Source organism: Elgaria multicarinata, chromosome 1 (assembly GCF_023053635.1).
Source record: "Elgaria multicarinata webbii isolate HBS135686 ecotype San Diego chromosome 1, rElgMul1.1.pri, whole genome shotgun sequence".
NCBI classification, from domain to species: domain Eukaryota; kingdom Metazoa; phylum Chordata; class Lepidosauria; order Squamata; family Anguidae; genus Elgaria; species Elgaria multicarinata.
In genome coordinates this window covers 149,926,644-149,941,127 of record NC_086171.1, presented here as the reverse complement: position 1 = coordinate 149,941,127, position 14,484 = coordinate 149,926,644, and the positions used below count along the sequence as shown (strand labels likewise).

Here is a 14,484-nt window from a genome sequence, read left to right as displayed (position 1 = left end):
GCCCATTCTGCCAAATGGTATGGCAGGCCTTGCATGGGAAAGAAAGGCCAGAACAAAGTCCTTGGGGAATCTGAAGGACTAGCTACACCCTTATGTTAAGATCATCACCGGAAGCCCTAACTGCTGGTCTACCATTAGGATCGTAAGGCTGGTGAGCTCTAGTAGATAGGGCCCTATGGAACTCCTGCCCTGTGGAGGTCTTTCCCAAGAGATATATACTAGGGATGTGCTCCACCTCTCTTCGGTTCAGAGAAGCAGGAGCGAGGCGGCCTAATTCGCCTCCGGAAAAGGCGGAGGTGAAGAGAGTCAGGGGGGCTGCGGATCGAGGGGAAGAGGATCGCCTCAATCCGGAGCTTCGCCTGCAGTTAAGTGGGGGGGAGGGGGACTAATATGGCGCTGCCGGTGCCGCCATCCATGCGGCGGCGGCAGCACCAGGTAAGGGAGCAGGGAGGAGGGACGCTTACCTTCCTCCGTCACGGGCTTCAATTGAGGCCCCGGTTGAAGCCAGAAGTGAAAGCCGAGGCCTCTTCCGGCTTCAACCGGGGCCTCAATTGAATCCCGTGATGGAGAAAGGTAAGGGGGCGGGAGCCAGGGCGGGGGCCTGGCCTACCTGGCGCTGCCGGCGCCGCCATCCATGCAGCGGAGGCGGCACTGGCGCCAGGTAAGGGAGCAGGGAGGAGGGACGCTTACCTTCCTCCGTCGTGGGCTTCAATTGAGGTCCCGGTTGAAGCCAGAAGTAAAGGCCGAGGCCTCTTCCGGCTTCAACCGGGGCCTCAATTGAAGCCCGCGACAGAGGAAGGTAAGTGGGCGGGGTGGGTGGGTGGTTTCTCTTGTACCGCCGCCACCGCCGCCGTCCATATAGTGACGGTGGCGAAGCCGGATCTCGCTCCACGGAGCGGAGCGGGAGACGGACGGAGCGGCGCGAAGAGGATCGGGCCTGATCCGGATTTTCCGGATCGGGCCACGAAGCGGATTGGGGGGTCCGTGCACACCCCTAATATATACAACTGGCTCTAGCACTTGTTGTTTTTAAGAGGATTTTCAAAACTGATTTGTTTGCTTTGCCTTTTAATTGAAAGTTTTAAAAATTATATCTGCTGCTTTTCTTACTGATTTATTTTTAATTTGGTTTTAAAAATTAATGCATGGTTTTATGTTATATTAATATAGAATGGTGTGTCTTATACCTTTGGGAAGGCAGCAGTCTAGAGAGGCAGCTAAGAAATGCATTACATCAGCTTTCCTCAACCTACTGCCTTCCAGATGTTTTGGACTATAACGCCCAGCATTCCTCACCACTGACCATGCATTCAATCTTTCTATGCAGACTTTCAACTGGCTGAGCAGGTTGTGGGAATGCTGCTGCCATACCAAAAGCAGACCCACTACACTGGAACCCTTCCCTCCCCACAAAATGCCCCCCATGCTTAAATTAGGCTTGGAGAAAAAACTAAATTGTCACCAATGAGGGCTTTTTAAAAGCCTGGTTGCTGTGGGGGAGCAGTGACTTTTTGAGGATGGCTGCAATGTTGGGGGGAGAGGGTTAGTCCTTCCCTCCCCAGCACCCACCCTCCCCAAAATGTCCCTCCTTGCTATAAAATGTCGCTCCTCACTGCAATTAAGCTTTTAAAAAGCCCCCGTTGGCACTAATGGAAGCATTTTAAAAGCCTCCTTTGGCAACAATGGAGGCTTTTAAAGTCTTTCTGTTGAAGGGAGCAGTGAAACTACCTTATCTCTAATCAGTGAAAGGAGATAAGGGAGGGAAGCTGGTGGGCTAGACAGGGACCTCCCACTCGCTGTGTCTGTGCCCTGGGTCAGAGATTCCTCATCCCTGCACTACAATGAAAAGTGGCAGCATGCACAGAACTGGCTTAGCATAGTGTCAGGGCTTGCCGTCCACACGGGCTGCCTGAGGACTGTGGCTGCCCAGGGTTGAAAGAGTTGTGCGACTAAATAGGCCCTATTTAATAAGATGAAAAACATTTACAAGGAAAACAGAATACAACAAAAGAACTATTGCTTACAAAGGAGAAGTCTTCAGCATTCTGGCAGAGTAGCTTCGGAAAAATAGCCTGTCTCTGGAATCTTTCCTCATCTTCAAAAATGTTCCCATACATAAAGCCATTCATCATAGTGGAGTGAGCATGGATGTCGATATAGAATTCCAGGGTAACTTTCTGTATAGAAGAAATACATACATACAGAATATAAATTGAAAGCATATTTCAAAAGAGAATCCAGCTATAAAAGCAGCAATGTCATCCCTGAAAATAAAAACATGCAGCAGTATGGATTGTTGTGCCAGAATGAAGACAGCGTACCAATTAGGGCTGCTTCAGGCCTTTTCCAAAGTAGCATCTGCATTCTTAAAATTGAGACTCCAGGGCAGATGTTTCTCTTTGACATGTTCACACATCCCACTCTTGAATGGAAATTTGTCAGTCATCCATACTGAATTTACAGGAGTTACCCTAGATCTAAACACCTCCTTATTCTGTTTCCATCCCTCTAAGAAACACAGAATGGCACAGTTCACTGATCATCTAATCCTTCCATGCCAAGCTATTAAAAATAATCTAACAGGTTAGTTTACATCCTCTTTTTGTTTGTTTGTTTATTTATTTATGTATTTATTACATTTATATATAGCCCCCATAGCAAGAGCTCTCTGGGCGGTTTACAGAAATTCTAAAATTAAGATAAAAATGAGTATACAAAATTTAAAATTCTAAAATGCAGAACATACGTACATAAAGCATTAAAACCATTAAAAATAAACATGTGGGTGATTAAGATGTGCCACCATATGCCTGGGCAAAGAGGAAAGTCTTAACCTGGCACCGGAAAGATAGCAGGGTTGGCGCCAGGTGCGCCTCATCAGGGAGATCGTTCCACAGTCTGGGTGCCACTACCAAAAAGGCCCTGTCCCTCGTTGCCACTCTCTGACCCTCTCTCAGAGTAGGCACCCAGAGGAGGACCTTAGATGTTGAACGTAGTGACCGGGTATATTCACGTCGGGAGAGGCATTCCATCAAGTATTGTGGTCCCAAGCCATGTAAGGCTTTATAGGTCAAAACCAGCACCTTGAATTGGGCTCGGAAACATACAGGCAGCCAGTGCAAGCGGACCAGCACAGGTGTTATATGGTCGAACCTTCTGGTTCCCAAAATCAATCTGGCCGCTGCATTTTGCATGAGCTGCAGCTTCCAAACTGTCTTCAAAGGCAGCCCTACGTAAAGTGCATTGCAGTAATCTAACTTGGAAGTTACCAGAGCATGGATGACTGAAGCCAGGTTATTCCTGTCCATATAGAGGCGTAGCTGGGCCACCCACCGGAGTTTGTAAAAGGCACTCCGTGCTACTGAGGTCACCTGCGCCTCAAGTGACAATGATGGGTCTAAAAGAACCCCCAAGCTACGAACCTGCTCCTTCAGGGTGAGTGCAATCCCATCCAGAACTGGTAGAACACCCCCTATCCTGTCAGTGGAATCACCTACTAACAGCATCTCAGTCTTGTCTGGATTGAGTTTCAGTTTATTAGCCCTCATCCAGTCCATTGTCACAGCCAGGCACCAGTTCAACACATCCACAGCCTCTCCTTCTGAAGATGAAAAGGAGAAATAAAGCTGTGTGTCGTCAGCATACTGATGACAGCACACTCCAAAGCTCCGGATGACCACACCTAGCAGCTTCATGTAAATGTTAAACAACATGGGGGACAAAATGACCCCTGCGGGACCCCATACTTGAGAGTCCACAGGGCCAAGTAATGTTCCCCAAGCACCATCTTCTGTATCCGACCCGCCAAATAGGAGCGGAACCACTGCAAAGCAGTACCTCCCACTCCCAGCTCAGCGAGTCGTCCCAGAAGGATACCATGGTCAATGAGAGATCTTTGTAAATTTTCTGCAGGTACTTGTTCATATAGCTATTTCCCTGCATATGGAAGACTTGCAGGAATTTCTCACCCTATGGTGACATTTCCCTGTATGCAGCAGTCAAACACTCTCCATTGTGCCTGGATCCATCTCCAGCTAAGAGCTACTCTTCCTCCTGCTACCATCTGCCACTGCTGATGACTTCAGAGGGAGTGGAAGGAGTGGCTCTTCCACAGTGTTCAGATCCAGCTCCATGACCTGCTGAACTTTGCAACTAAGAATTCAGTGTCTGGATCTGTGTTTTTCCTCCTCCCTCCGAATCCCCTTTCATTTTGTGTCATATCTTTTAGATTATAAGCCTGTTTTCTTTCCCTTTCAGAAATAACAATCCTGGGAAAGTCCCCACAAAAAAACAGAGGCGAAACTGGAGGGTCACATAATTTATCTAAAGAACATGTAAAAAACTGTGGGTAAGGAATGACAAGCACACAGTAAGTACCTCTTGTAGAAAAGCTCACTGGCTACTTGAGCTCAGTGTGAGAAACATGCTGAGTTTTTTTAATGAATAAAATAATCAGCTGATACTATAGTACTTATTTACGTAGTCAGATTTGTCACCTGTCCTATCCCAAAGGCTCATGGATACAGTCATCCTTTCAATTAATCATCCACATTTTCCTAGAACATATTCCTACCTGGATATTTCCTAGGTTGTAGCCAGAACTCAATTAGAATGGTGGAAATGGACCAACTATCAAACAATCTTCGGCTATTCTTCTCATTCCTCAGTAGCTCAACCCTCCTCAGTAACATGCTCAACTCTGCTCTACTAATTAGTTCTGCAAGGTACAGTTGCCAGGCAGTGCAACCTATTAGAAGCATAGTATTATGTGTGTTCTTTTTTTATATATATATATGAGTCACATTTGATGATGATAAAAAAAGAAGAAAATATCCTTCCCATTCATTCACCCTGCAATTGAGTCATTGTTAATGTTACACAAATATTCATAGTGTAAAGATTCTCTTTGTTTGGAACTACAAAGGAACGCTACTGGCCTTATAATGCCCAAGAGCAGCAGAGTTATTCTACTATTACACTTCAGCTTTCTACTTCATATTGTGTCACAGGGCATGACTATGCAGCTCTATTTTGGAGCATGGCACTGCAACTGAATTAAGGCATGTACTGTGTTTTTTTGAAGGTAATATCCTCACTTTATACTACAATCCATTTTGAGTTAGACAACTTGCCCCCATACAAGAAGTTGGTTTGGAATAGAAGGACTATGTGCAGGATCTACACTATTTATTTATTATTTATTTTATTACATTTATATACTGCCCCACAGCCGAAGCTCTCTGGGCGGTTTACAACAATTAAAAATAGTAATCATTAAAAGTATACAAAATTTAAAAAAAACATAAACCAGTATAAAAACAACAGTATCCTTTTTAAAAACAACAATTCTGGGGTCCATTAAAAACAAACTTAATGTTGTTAAATGCTGTTAAAATGCCTGGGAGAAGAGAAAAGTCTTGACCTGGCGCCAAACAGATAACAATGTTGGCGCCAGGCGAGCCTCATTGGGAAGATCATTCCACAGTCGGGGGGCAACCACTGAAAAGGCCCTCTCCCTTGTTGCCATCCTCCGAGCTTCCCCTGGAGTAGGCACTCGGAGGAGGGCCTTAGATGTTGAGCGCAGCGTACGGGTAGGTTCATGTCGGAAGAGGTGTTCCATCAGGTATTGCGTATTGCGGTCCCAAGCCACTACTGCTTTAAAGCGCTTTATAACAGTTTTGACCATGGTATATGGAGTGTGTCCTGGGCCCCAACAGTTGTCAAAACTGTTATAAAGTGCTTTAAAGCAGTAGTGTAGATCCGAAAGCCTATAGCAAAGTTACTTAAAATGGAAGGCACAATCCTGGCTGGACATGCCTGTTGCTGACGTTAAACCCAGATATTAGTATCCAGCCCATAAAATTTCATGGTGCTTTGTTTTGTTTTTAAAAAAGGGAGAACCAACCCTTACTTGTTTAGATCCTGGATAATGATAAATCTACTCATACTAGAGTATAAATCACATATCGTAGGAAGAAGATGGAAGAGAACAAAACATGATAATGGTTTATATAAAAAAGTATAGTGTTTGTCAGGTGTAATTATTGGGAGGGGTTGGGAGTCTGCTCCAAGGAACATGGGTCTGTATCAATCGTGTCCTTCTATTCATGGAAGTGGATCCAGTGGAGGCTTAAAGGAATGGAGGAGGGAAGCTATTTTTGCTGATTCCCCCCTCCTTCTGCAGAGCTCAGTGCACCCCAAAGTCTGCCTCAATGGAAAGAGAAGGGGGAATCAGCAAATAGTGATGCAGGCTGCATCAGGAATAAGGGGGAGTCTGCAAGTAGGGCCTCTGCCCCTCTTCCATTCCTGAAAGCCTCCACTGCATCAAAGAGTCTTCCTTGAATAGAAGGACACACCTGGATACAACTCAGTATCTTTGTGAACCTGAGTACATATTGGTATTAAAACTCATATCAACAACTCAATCTCCACGTGAATGAAACTGTCATACCTAGATTTTAAGTCAAGGGTACATTGGCTTAGAGTCAAAAACTATTGCTTAGTTGGCTTGTAAAGTGGAATGTAAGTAAGGTCGAAAATGTTGAATTTTAGAGATGTTACAAAACAGGACGTCTGCAAACCCAGCAATCATCATTCATGTTCTTTCAACCTTTTCTTGTGCACTCTGTGTAGAATTTGCAGAAAGTGCATTCCTTCCTACATTTCCATTTCAGAAGCTCGATATCTTTGGAAGACCATTAATTAAAGGGCCCAAGGAAAAATGATACTAACAGCTAGTGCTGTTACGATCACAGTTGATATCCCAGTGCAATTATGATTCTTAAGCACAGAGATTTATTTTTTAAAGAATCAATAAAAGCTATAAAACAAAAAGGGATAAATGTGTATTTAGCCCCAAACATGAGCCGCTGGAGAGGAAAGCAATGTTGGGGAAAGGCAGTTCTGTCAACCAACTGTCACTTCAATGTGGATTTTATTCATTCTCTTCTACAACACTGAGCGAAGAAAGAACTGAAAAGCTTCCTTTACGCAGATACTGCACAAGAAAAAGAATCTTCTGGAGTATTTAATACGTTAACACCATAGCTCATTTGACAGTGTTTTTTTTCTTCCAACTAAAGACTTCTCTATGAAACAGAAGTTTAGAGCTAAATATGATTCAGACAGTATATTTCATTTCAAAATTATTATTATTTTCAGTGCATCTTGTAAAGCATTACTATAGGCTACAGTGTTCAGTCTTCATGGTTTTCAAGGCCATGGCTATAGGAAATCAAGTTTTTTGAATACTGCCAAGAGATGGCTATAAAAATGTGTCCCACTGACTGTCACTGAGATTAAACAGCTTCCATTGGCATAGAAAGAAGAAAGAATAGCTGAGACATGTCATATTCTTTCCATCTCTAGATTGACATGAGCCTGCATATCACATTCAGCAAGTATGACAAGTTAAATGAAAAACATACAGTTATAAAAATTGTCATATAGATGTCATGTGCCAGGTTGTTTGTTGTCTAGTGATTTCTATAGGGTTGGGCTGCACTCTTGTACCTACTTACCTGCGCCTAAGTTCCATTGAGCTCACTAAGACTAATTTCTGAGTAGACATACATAGGGTTGTACTGTAAGTGTATGCTTTGATTCTAGGTTCCTATGACAAGACAAACTAAATCTCAGGGGAAACTAGAAATTACATGCAAATCTTAAAAGAAAAGCAGCCTTAGGTGACGTCCATTTTGAATGGAGAAATAGCTTGAGCCATTCTTTGCCGGGCATTTCTTTGCTTAGAAATGCTGCCCCATCTGCTTTTTCCCTACAGTTGTGTTTACCCTTGTAAATATTCTTGCTTAGTCTTTGTTCTGAAAATAATGTTTTCCTTCCAATAGGGAATCCTATTCATAATTGCCATAACTTCCTTGCCCTTTCTAGTTAGTGGAACTTTATATAGCTCTACTATATTACTTAAAAACTGTTCATATTTCAAGGTAGAAGTGTGTAATGAATTTATACCACCACATAATAAACTTTCCTTATTCCTTTCTTTCTTTTGGATAATTTCCAGACATTGCCTTCCTTTGTAATTAACTAATGTTTTAAATAACAAAACCACGTTCTGCTGATTTAGAATTCAAGAAGATATTAATAGAGCCAGGATCATTTCTTCACAATTTTACATCTGATTATTATCAAAATTGAATTTTATTTTGCCATTCTGTCTCCAATTGTGTTTTAAGACATTCATCAACAACTCTTCATAGTTTACCCAAGAATTCACTATGCTGAATAATTTCACATTATTTGCAAAAGATGGTAGCTTTAAGGGGTGAGGAAATGGTTTCAGCTTAAAATTTCTTCAAGGGCTGCCAATTAGTTTCCGGGTGAAGTATAAAGTGTTGGTTATCACCTTTAAAGCCCTACATGGTTTGGGTCCAGGCTACCTGCGGGATCGCCTTCTCCTGTACAATCCGCCCCGCACAGTCAGGTCCTCTGGGAAGAACTTCCTTCAGCCAGCCAAAACTAGGCTGACAGGTATTACCCAGAGGACCTTCTCTTCTGCTACTCCCAGACTGTGGAATAGCCTGCCAGAGGAGATTCGTCAACTTAACAGTCTTTTAGCATTTAAGAAAGCTATAAAGACTGATCTCTTCCGGCAGGCCTATCCAGTGAATTTTAGGATACTTTTAGGATGCTTTTAGTATGTTTTTAGGAAGTTTTAACATTGTATACTATGTTTTTAATCAATATTTTATGTATTTTATACTTACTCTGTTGTTCCCCACCTCGATCAGGATGGAGAGGTGGGTAAGAAATATTACTACTACTACTACTACTACTACTACTATTATTATTATTATTATTATTATTATTATTATTATTATTATCATCATCATCGTCATCATCATCATCTCACCGTCTGTGTGTGTGTGTGTGTGTGTGTGTGTGTGTGTGTGTTTTAAATCCTTGCCTTTGCCTATGTAAAACACTGGGAGTCCCAGGCAGAGCTGGGGCTCTGTGAGGAGGAACAGATGAAGGCAAGAAGGACCTGGTGTCGGAATTTCAGCAGGAGTTTTCAATACGTTGATCCTAGTAGAGGAGGGGATTTGGGCTCTGTTTCAGGCTGCAACGTACCTTGGGCTGGCATGGCCTTCTTGATGTTATCTGTAAGTGGACTCTGCTGGCTACAAAAAGGAGGAGCTATCCCAAAAGGTCAAACCTTCCCTGCGCAGGTCTACTAAAGAATGTTAAAGATTAAGATTCTTTTTTTAAAAAAAAATGCACATATTGCAGAGCTCTGGCAATTGGAGAGCATAACATAGTTCAGGATCACTCACCTGGGCTCCATCCCAGTAACACACAGGACGGCATTCCCTGGATCCCGGTGCCTGTGATGGCTTGCTATTTCTAGTAGGAAGCCCACAATAATGCTCCTTCACCCCAGAAGCAGGATATTTCCGTACCCCTTTTCTTTTTATAGAGAAAAGTATGTTTTAACTTCACCTGTGTGATAAATCCTTATGATTCAGTTTTAGAAGATTTTAGTGTTCATTTTAACATGGATGCATTAAATTCAAATTTCATTTTTAAGAGACACTAATGGATTTTTAAAAAATCTGATTTTGTTTTATCCTTTAAAAAGCATCATTTTTTAATCTATCCTGTCCATTAGTATCCAATGTTCACTGAAGTGTGTCATCATACACTCGCAAGCAGTTCCCCTGCAACTGAAATTTTTAAATTTTGAAAATGCCAAGGGCTACGTGAAGATCTATAAATCCTATCCCTTAAATTGCTTTCCTTTACCTTTGCACTTATCAGAGCAGAAGCAAGAGGTTTTCCTGATGTTTTGAGTCTGATCCTGTCATCATTACTTCGAAAAAGATACTTTGCTTGAGCTGATGCTGTTGTACTGTGGAAACAGGCATGGCCAGACATTTCATAGCAACTACCTGCCAAGAGATTTCAGTTCTTTATCCCTTTAAAATCCTACATCTGTATGTGTCTCCAGACATCAGTTTTAAAAGCTCAGCATTAGTTATTTTTGTTATCAACATAAACATCCCTTGACATATGAGAGAGGGAGAGAGAGAGAGGGAGAGAGAGCGAGAGAGAGCGAGCGCTATCTACAAAATTCAGGTTGGGCTTATTTGGGTAAGGAGACAATTGTCCTTAGGCTGATTTCATATGAAGTCTGCAAGCATCTTCTTAATTGATAAAACAAAGTTATAGTCTTCATTACAGGCAATATGACAAAATATGATCAGTTTACCCTGCACACGCACATGGTGTACATACATCATTTGAAAAGCCTATGGACAAAGCTGTAAAACTCAGATAAGCTGAAAAAGTGGGCTGTTTCACAAAACATTTATAAAACAGCTGTCATGGTAAAATCACCACAGAGTTCATGAACTGACAACTTGGGGGGAAAGGAGGCTAAGGGGAGACGTGATAGAGGTGTACAAAATTATGCATAGTGTGGAGAATGTGGATAGGGAGACATTTTTCTCCTGCTCCCATAATACTAGAACCCCAGGTCATCCCATGAAGCTGATTGGTGGGAGATTCAGGACAAATGAAAGGAAGTACTTCTTCACACAGCACATAGTTAAACTATGGAATTCACTACCACAAGATGTACTGATGGCTACCAATTTGGATGGCTTTAAAGGGCTTGGATAAATTCCTGGAGGAGAAGCTTATCAATGGCTACTATCCCTGATGGTTATGGGCTACCCTCAGTATCCGACGCAGCGGGCATGTATGCACCACTTGCTGGGGAACATGGGTGGGAGGGTGCTGTGCATTGTGTCCTGCTTTGTTGGTGCCTGGCCAATGGCTGGTTGGCCATTGTGTGAACAGAGTGCTGGACTAGATGGACCCTCAGTCTGATCCAGCATGGCTGTTCTTATGTTCTTAGATGCATGACATTCCCTCCTCCCCCTTGGGAGATAGATTTCTTTATTTTATTTTTATTAGTAAAATTTAAATAAAGAACAAAAAGTATGCAAAAGTAATCAGTAACTACATAAAATCAATCCTAAATACTTAATACAATATTCTTAGATCTTAAGGTCATGAAATTAATATCTTCTCTTTAAGACTAGACTTTAATTGCTTGAGCATGTGATCAAAGTAGAATCTATCTGATCTTCCCAGAAGGACAAGCACGTAGTGAGAACAAGAGACAGTGACCTGGTTCAATGCTTTGTGTTTGGCATTTCTTTGGTAAAGTCCCTTTTCCTACAGAATAATCAGCTCAGCTACTAACCCAAAAAACTACTCATGAATCTCAAACATGATTACCAGAAGTACGACGGATTGATGTGCAACCATATGTAGGCCAACCATCTGATTGCACTATTAACACAGAGAACTGCTCTGCAGAGCCTCTTTTCCTCACTCATTTACTTAGATTTGTCTATAAATGCAGTGGTGAAATCTCCTTTATTTATCATTTATTTTTAATCTCTTTGCTTTCTAAGCACCATTTCCCTTCCTACTCTCATGCATATCATTTTAAGCCTCCATTTACACACACACACACACACACACACACACACACACACACACACACACACTGTTTGGAAAAGAAAGGAAAGCCATACTGTATCCATGAACAACAACAGGTCATGTGGAATCTTAAAGCATATTACGACATAAGGCTTTCATGGGCCAGAGCTCACTTCATCAAATACCTGCCTGCTCATATACACAAAGAAGCTTGCTTGTTATATTATTTAGTGTAGAAGCACATGTTACAAGAAACACAGTGTTCCCACTGGCTCTGTATTCCACCACCACCACCACCCAGCTTCTTTGTAGCCTCTAGTATCATCCACTTTAAGGTGTCACAAGACACTAGTATCATACTATGCCTTAACGTTTATAACTTAAGTTGAACAAATTTATTCTGGCATCAGCTTTTGTGGACACTATCAACTTCATCAGATGCACAAACTGTCAACCCTGTCCACGAAAGCTTATGCCAGAATAAATTTGTTAATCTTTAAGGTGCCACAATATTCTTTGTTGTTTTTGCTGTAACAGACTAAAACTGCTACACCTCTGGAAATTGTTACAATGTATGATGAGGCATCAGTGCTGGTTTTAACGTATAAAGGCTTACATGGCTTGGGACCACAATACCTGATGGAACGCCTCTCCCGACATGAACCTACCCGTACACTACCCTCGACATCTAAGGTCCTCCTCTGAGTGCCTACTCCGAGGGAAGCTTGGAGAATAGCAACCAGGGAGAGGGCCTTTTCAGTGGTGGCCCCTCAATTATGAAATGATCTCCCTCCCGAGGCTCGCCTGGCGCCAACGTTGTTATCTTTTCAGTGCCAGGTCAAGACTTTTCTCTTCTCCCAGGCATTTAACAGCATATGCTGAGTTTTTTAACTGACCCCAGAATAGTTGTTTTTAAATGGATATTGTCTGTTTTTGTTTGTATTTTATGCTTTTTATGGTTTTAAATTTTGTATATTTCTTTTTAATGTTCACTGTTTTTAACTTTTGTAAACTGCCCAAAGAGCTTCGGCTATGGGGCGGTACATAAATGTAATAAATAATAATAATAAATAATAATCAGTGTGTGTCACATTCCCATTTCATATTTATTGGGGAACTGCAATGGTGGGGAACCACGCAGCATGAAGACATTACATCACATATGTTACACTAGATAGTATGAGAAAGGAACATGAAGTGAGGATAGCTCTACGCTCTTGCAGCATCCAGTTCAACAAAACAGGCCCATGGCCATGCCTACCATTGGGCACAGTGAGGTGGCAACTGATTTCAGAAGTAATTTAAAGGCAACAAATTGTTCATTGTTTACATCATTATGATTATTTTTTTACACCTGGACAGAGGCACTTGTGGGATCTTTATTTCATTTTGTCTTGGTTGGCCAAATAACTTGGCCAGCCTTTGGTACTATGCACTGTGATTTGGAGCAGGGGCACAATTTGTTATTCTCCCTCATGGAGAAATATGTCTTTGGCTGGCTATGAAAGAAGTAGTTACCATTTTGATTTGGTTTGGTTTAGGAGACTGGAGAGGTTTTTAACGGGGTGAATTATATTTATATCGCCTTTGGGGTGTTATGAGAAAAAACTTGTCAATAAAAAAAAATCACAGGGAATCTGATGTTTATATTAGCCCTTTCTACCTGTGGATTTATAAGTGATAGATCTAAAGTTCTGAGAACAATTTGAAATGCTTACTTTTATGCTTCCCCCCCCCCATGTCCCTTTGTAGGTTAGTGACTGGGTTTAAAATCCCCAAATAACAAATCTTTAACTGACAAAAGATGAAACATATTAAGCCGATAGCACACTTTCTCTTCTTAGGTTAGAATGAGAGTGCTTTTTCCTAATGGCCTCTTTGTCTCAGCAAAATTAATTTTAAAGTGAAAAAAAGAACATGAGGAAAACAAAGATTACTGTGTGGAAAATATATCAATATCAGCAAGAAAGATATTTGATTCTTTTATTGCTTCAGGTTTGAGTCTTTTTTCTTTTTAATAAATAGACATTCTAGTCAGACGTGAAAAGTCAAAATTTACATTTAAATTGAGGTAATTTGGTCTACCCATCCCCTCACTTTGTTTTCAAGTGCAGAACACAAAATACTAGATCTTTCAATTCTCCTAAATGGAAGGACTACAGAAGAGGTTTGTATGTCGAGGCCTTTCAATAATTACTCAGGGTTCAAACTGGCAAGCAGAAGAGATGCCCAAATGATTCATGGGCTACTTAAAGATCACAGTCACTAACCTGTTTCAATAGACAGTACAGGATGGGCAAATCTATTTCTATCCATGCCATTTCCACATGTTTTTATCCGTAATATTGTTCCATTCTGCCTTTAAAACACACACACACAAAAAGCCACGGGATCCTCTCAAAGTGCACAAGTACACAGCAAATGTGTGTCTAAATACATATATTATCTCAAAGTGGCTTATTATCATATATTTAAACTGCTGAGAAATAGGAATGAACAAATTTGTCTATTTTGGCTTTTCTCAGTTTCTCACTTTTTCAGTCATAAGTTTGGTTTGTCCTGAACTTCAAGAATTTCCTCCCAAAACTGTTGGCATGAAAATTTGTATGCATTTTTGTACACATATATAATAGACACATTTTAATGCAATTTCACCTACTATACACATTTTAACAAGTAATTCTCCCAGTATCATGAATTTCAAATGTTATTTTCATTTACATATGTATTTTTGTGTGCATGTTCCCCTAATATGCATATTTGTCTACACATTTTTTGATTGGAGAACTCCACTGCAGAATTCAGAGAAGGGTACATTTTGAGGAATAACTAATTTTTGGTCGGTGTATTGGTTCAAAAGTGCAAAATTAGGTTAGTTCACTTTAAAATGCAAGCCGAACACATTTCTCCCTAGGAATGTACAGATTTTCTTAAATCCGTCTGTGTTTTGCGGATTGCCAAAACCCAATCCACTCATTGACAGAATCAGATCTGATTTGTGTGGGGGGGGGG

General features: G+C 41.3%; 1 protein-coding gene across 1 annotated transcript in view; it reads right to left on the bottom strand.

The window, feature by feature from the left end:
- Positions 1 to 14,484, bottom strand: part of AGBL4 (AGBL carboxypeptidase 4) — a 957,560-nt gene that overhangs the window by 99,370 nt on the left and 843,706 nt on the right. Inside the window, exon 10 of the mRNA XM_063136171.1 lies at positions 2,025 to 2,177. Within this exon, the coding sequence (XP_062992241.1) occupies positions 2,025 to 2,177 (153 nt within the window). The remainder of the gene's footprint in view (positions 1 to 2,024; positions 2,178 to 14,484) is intronic.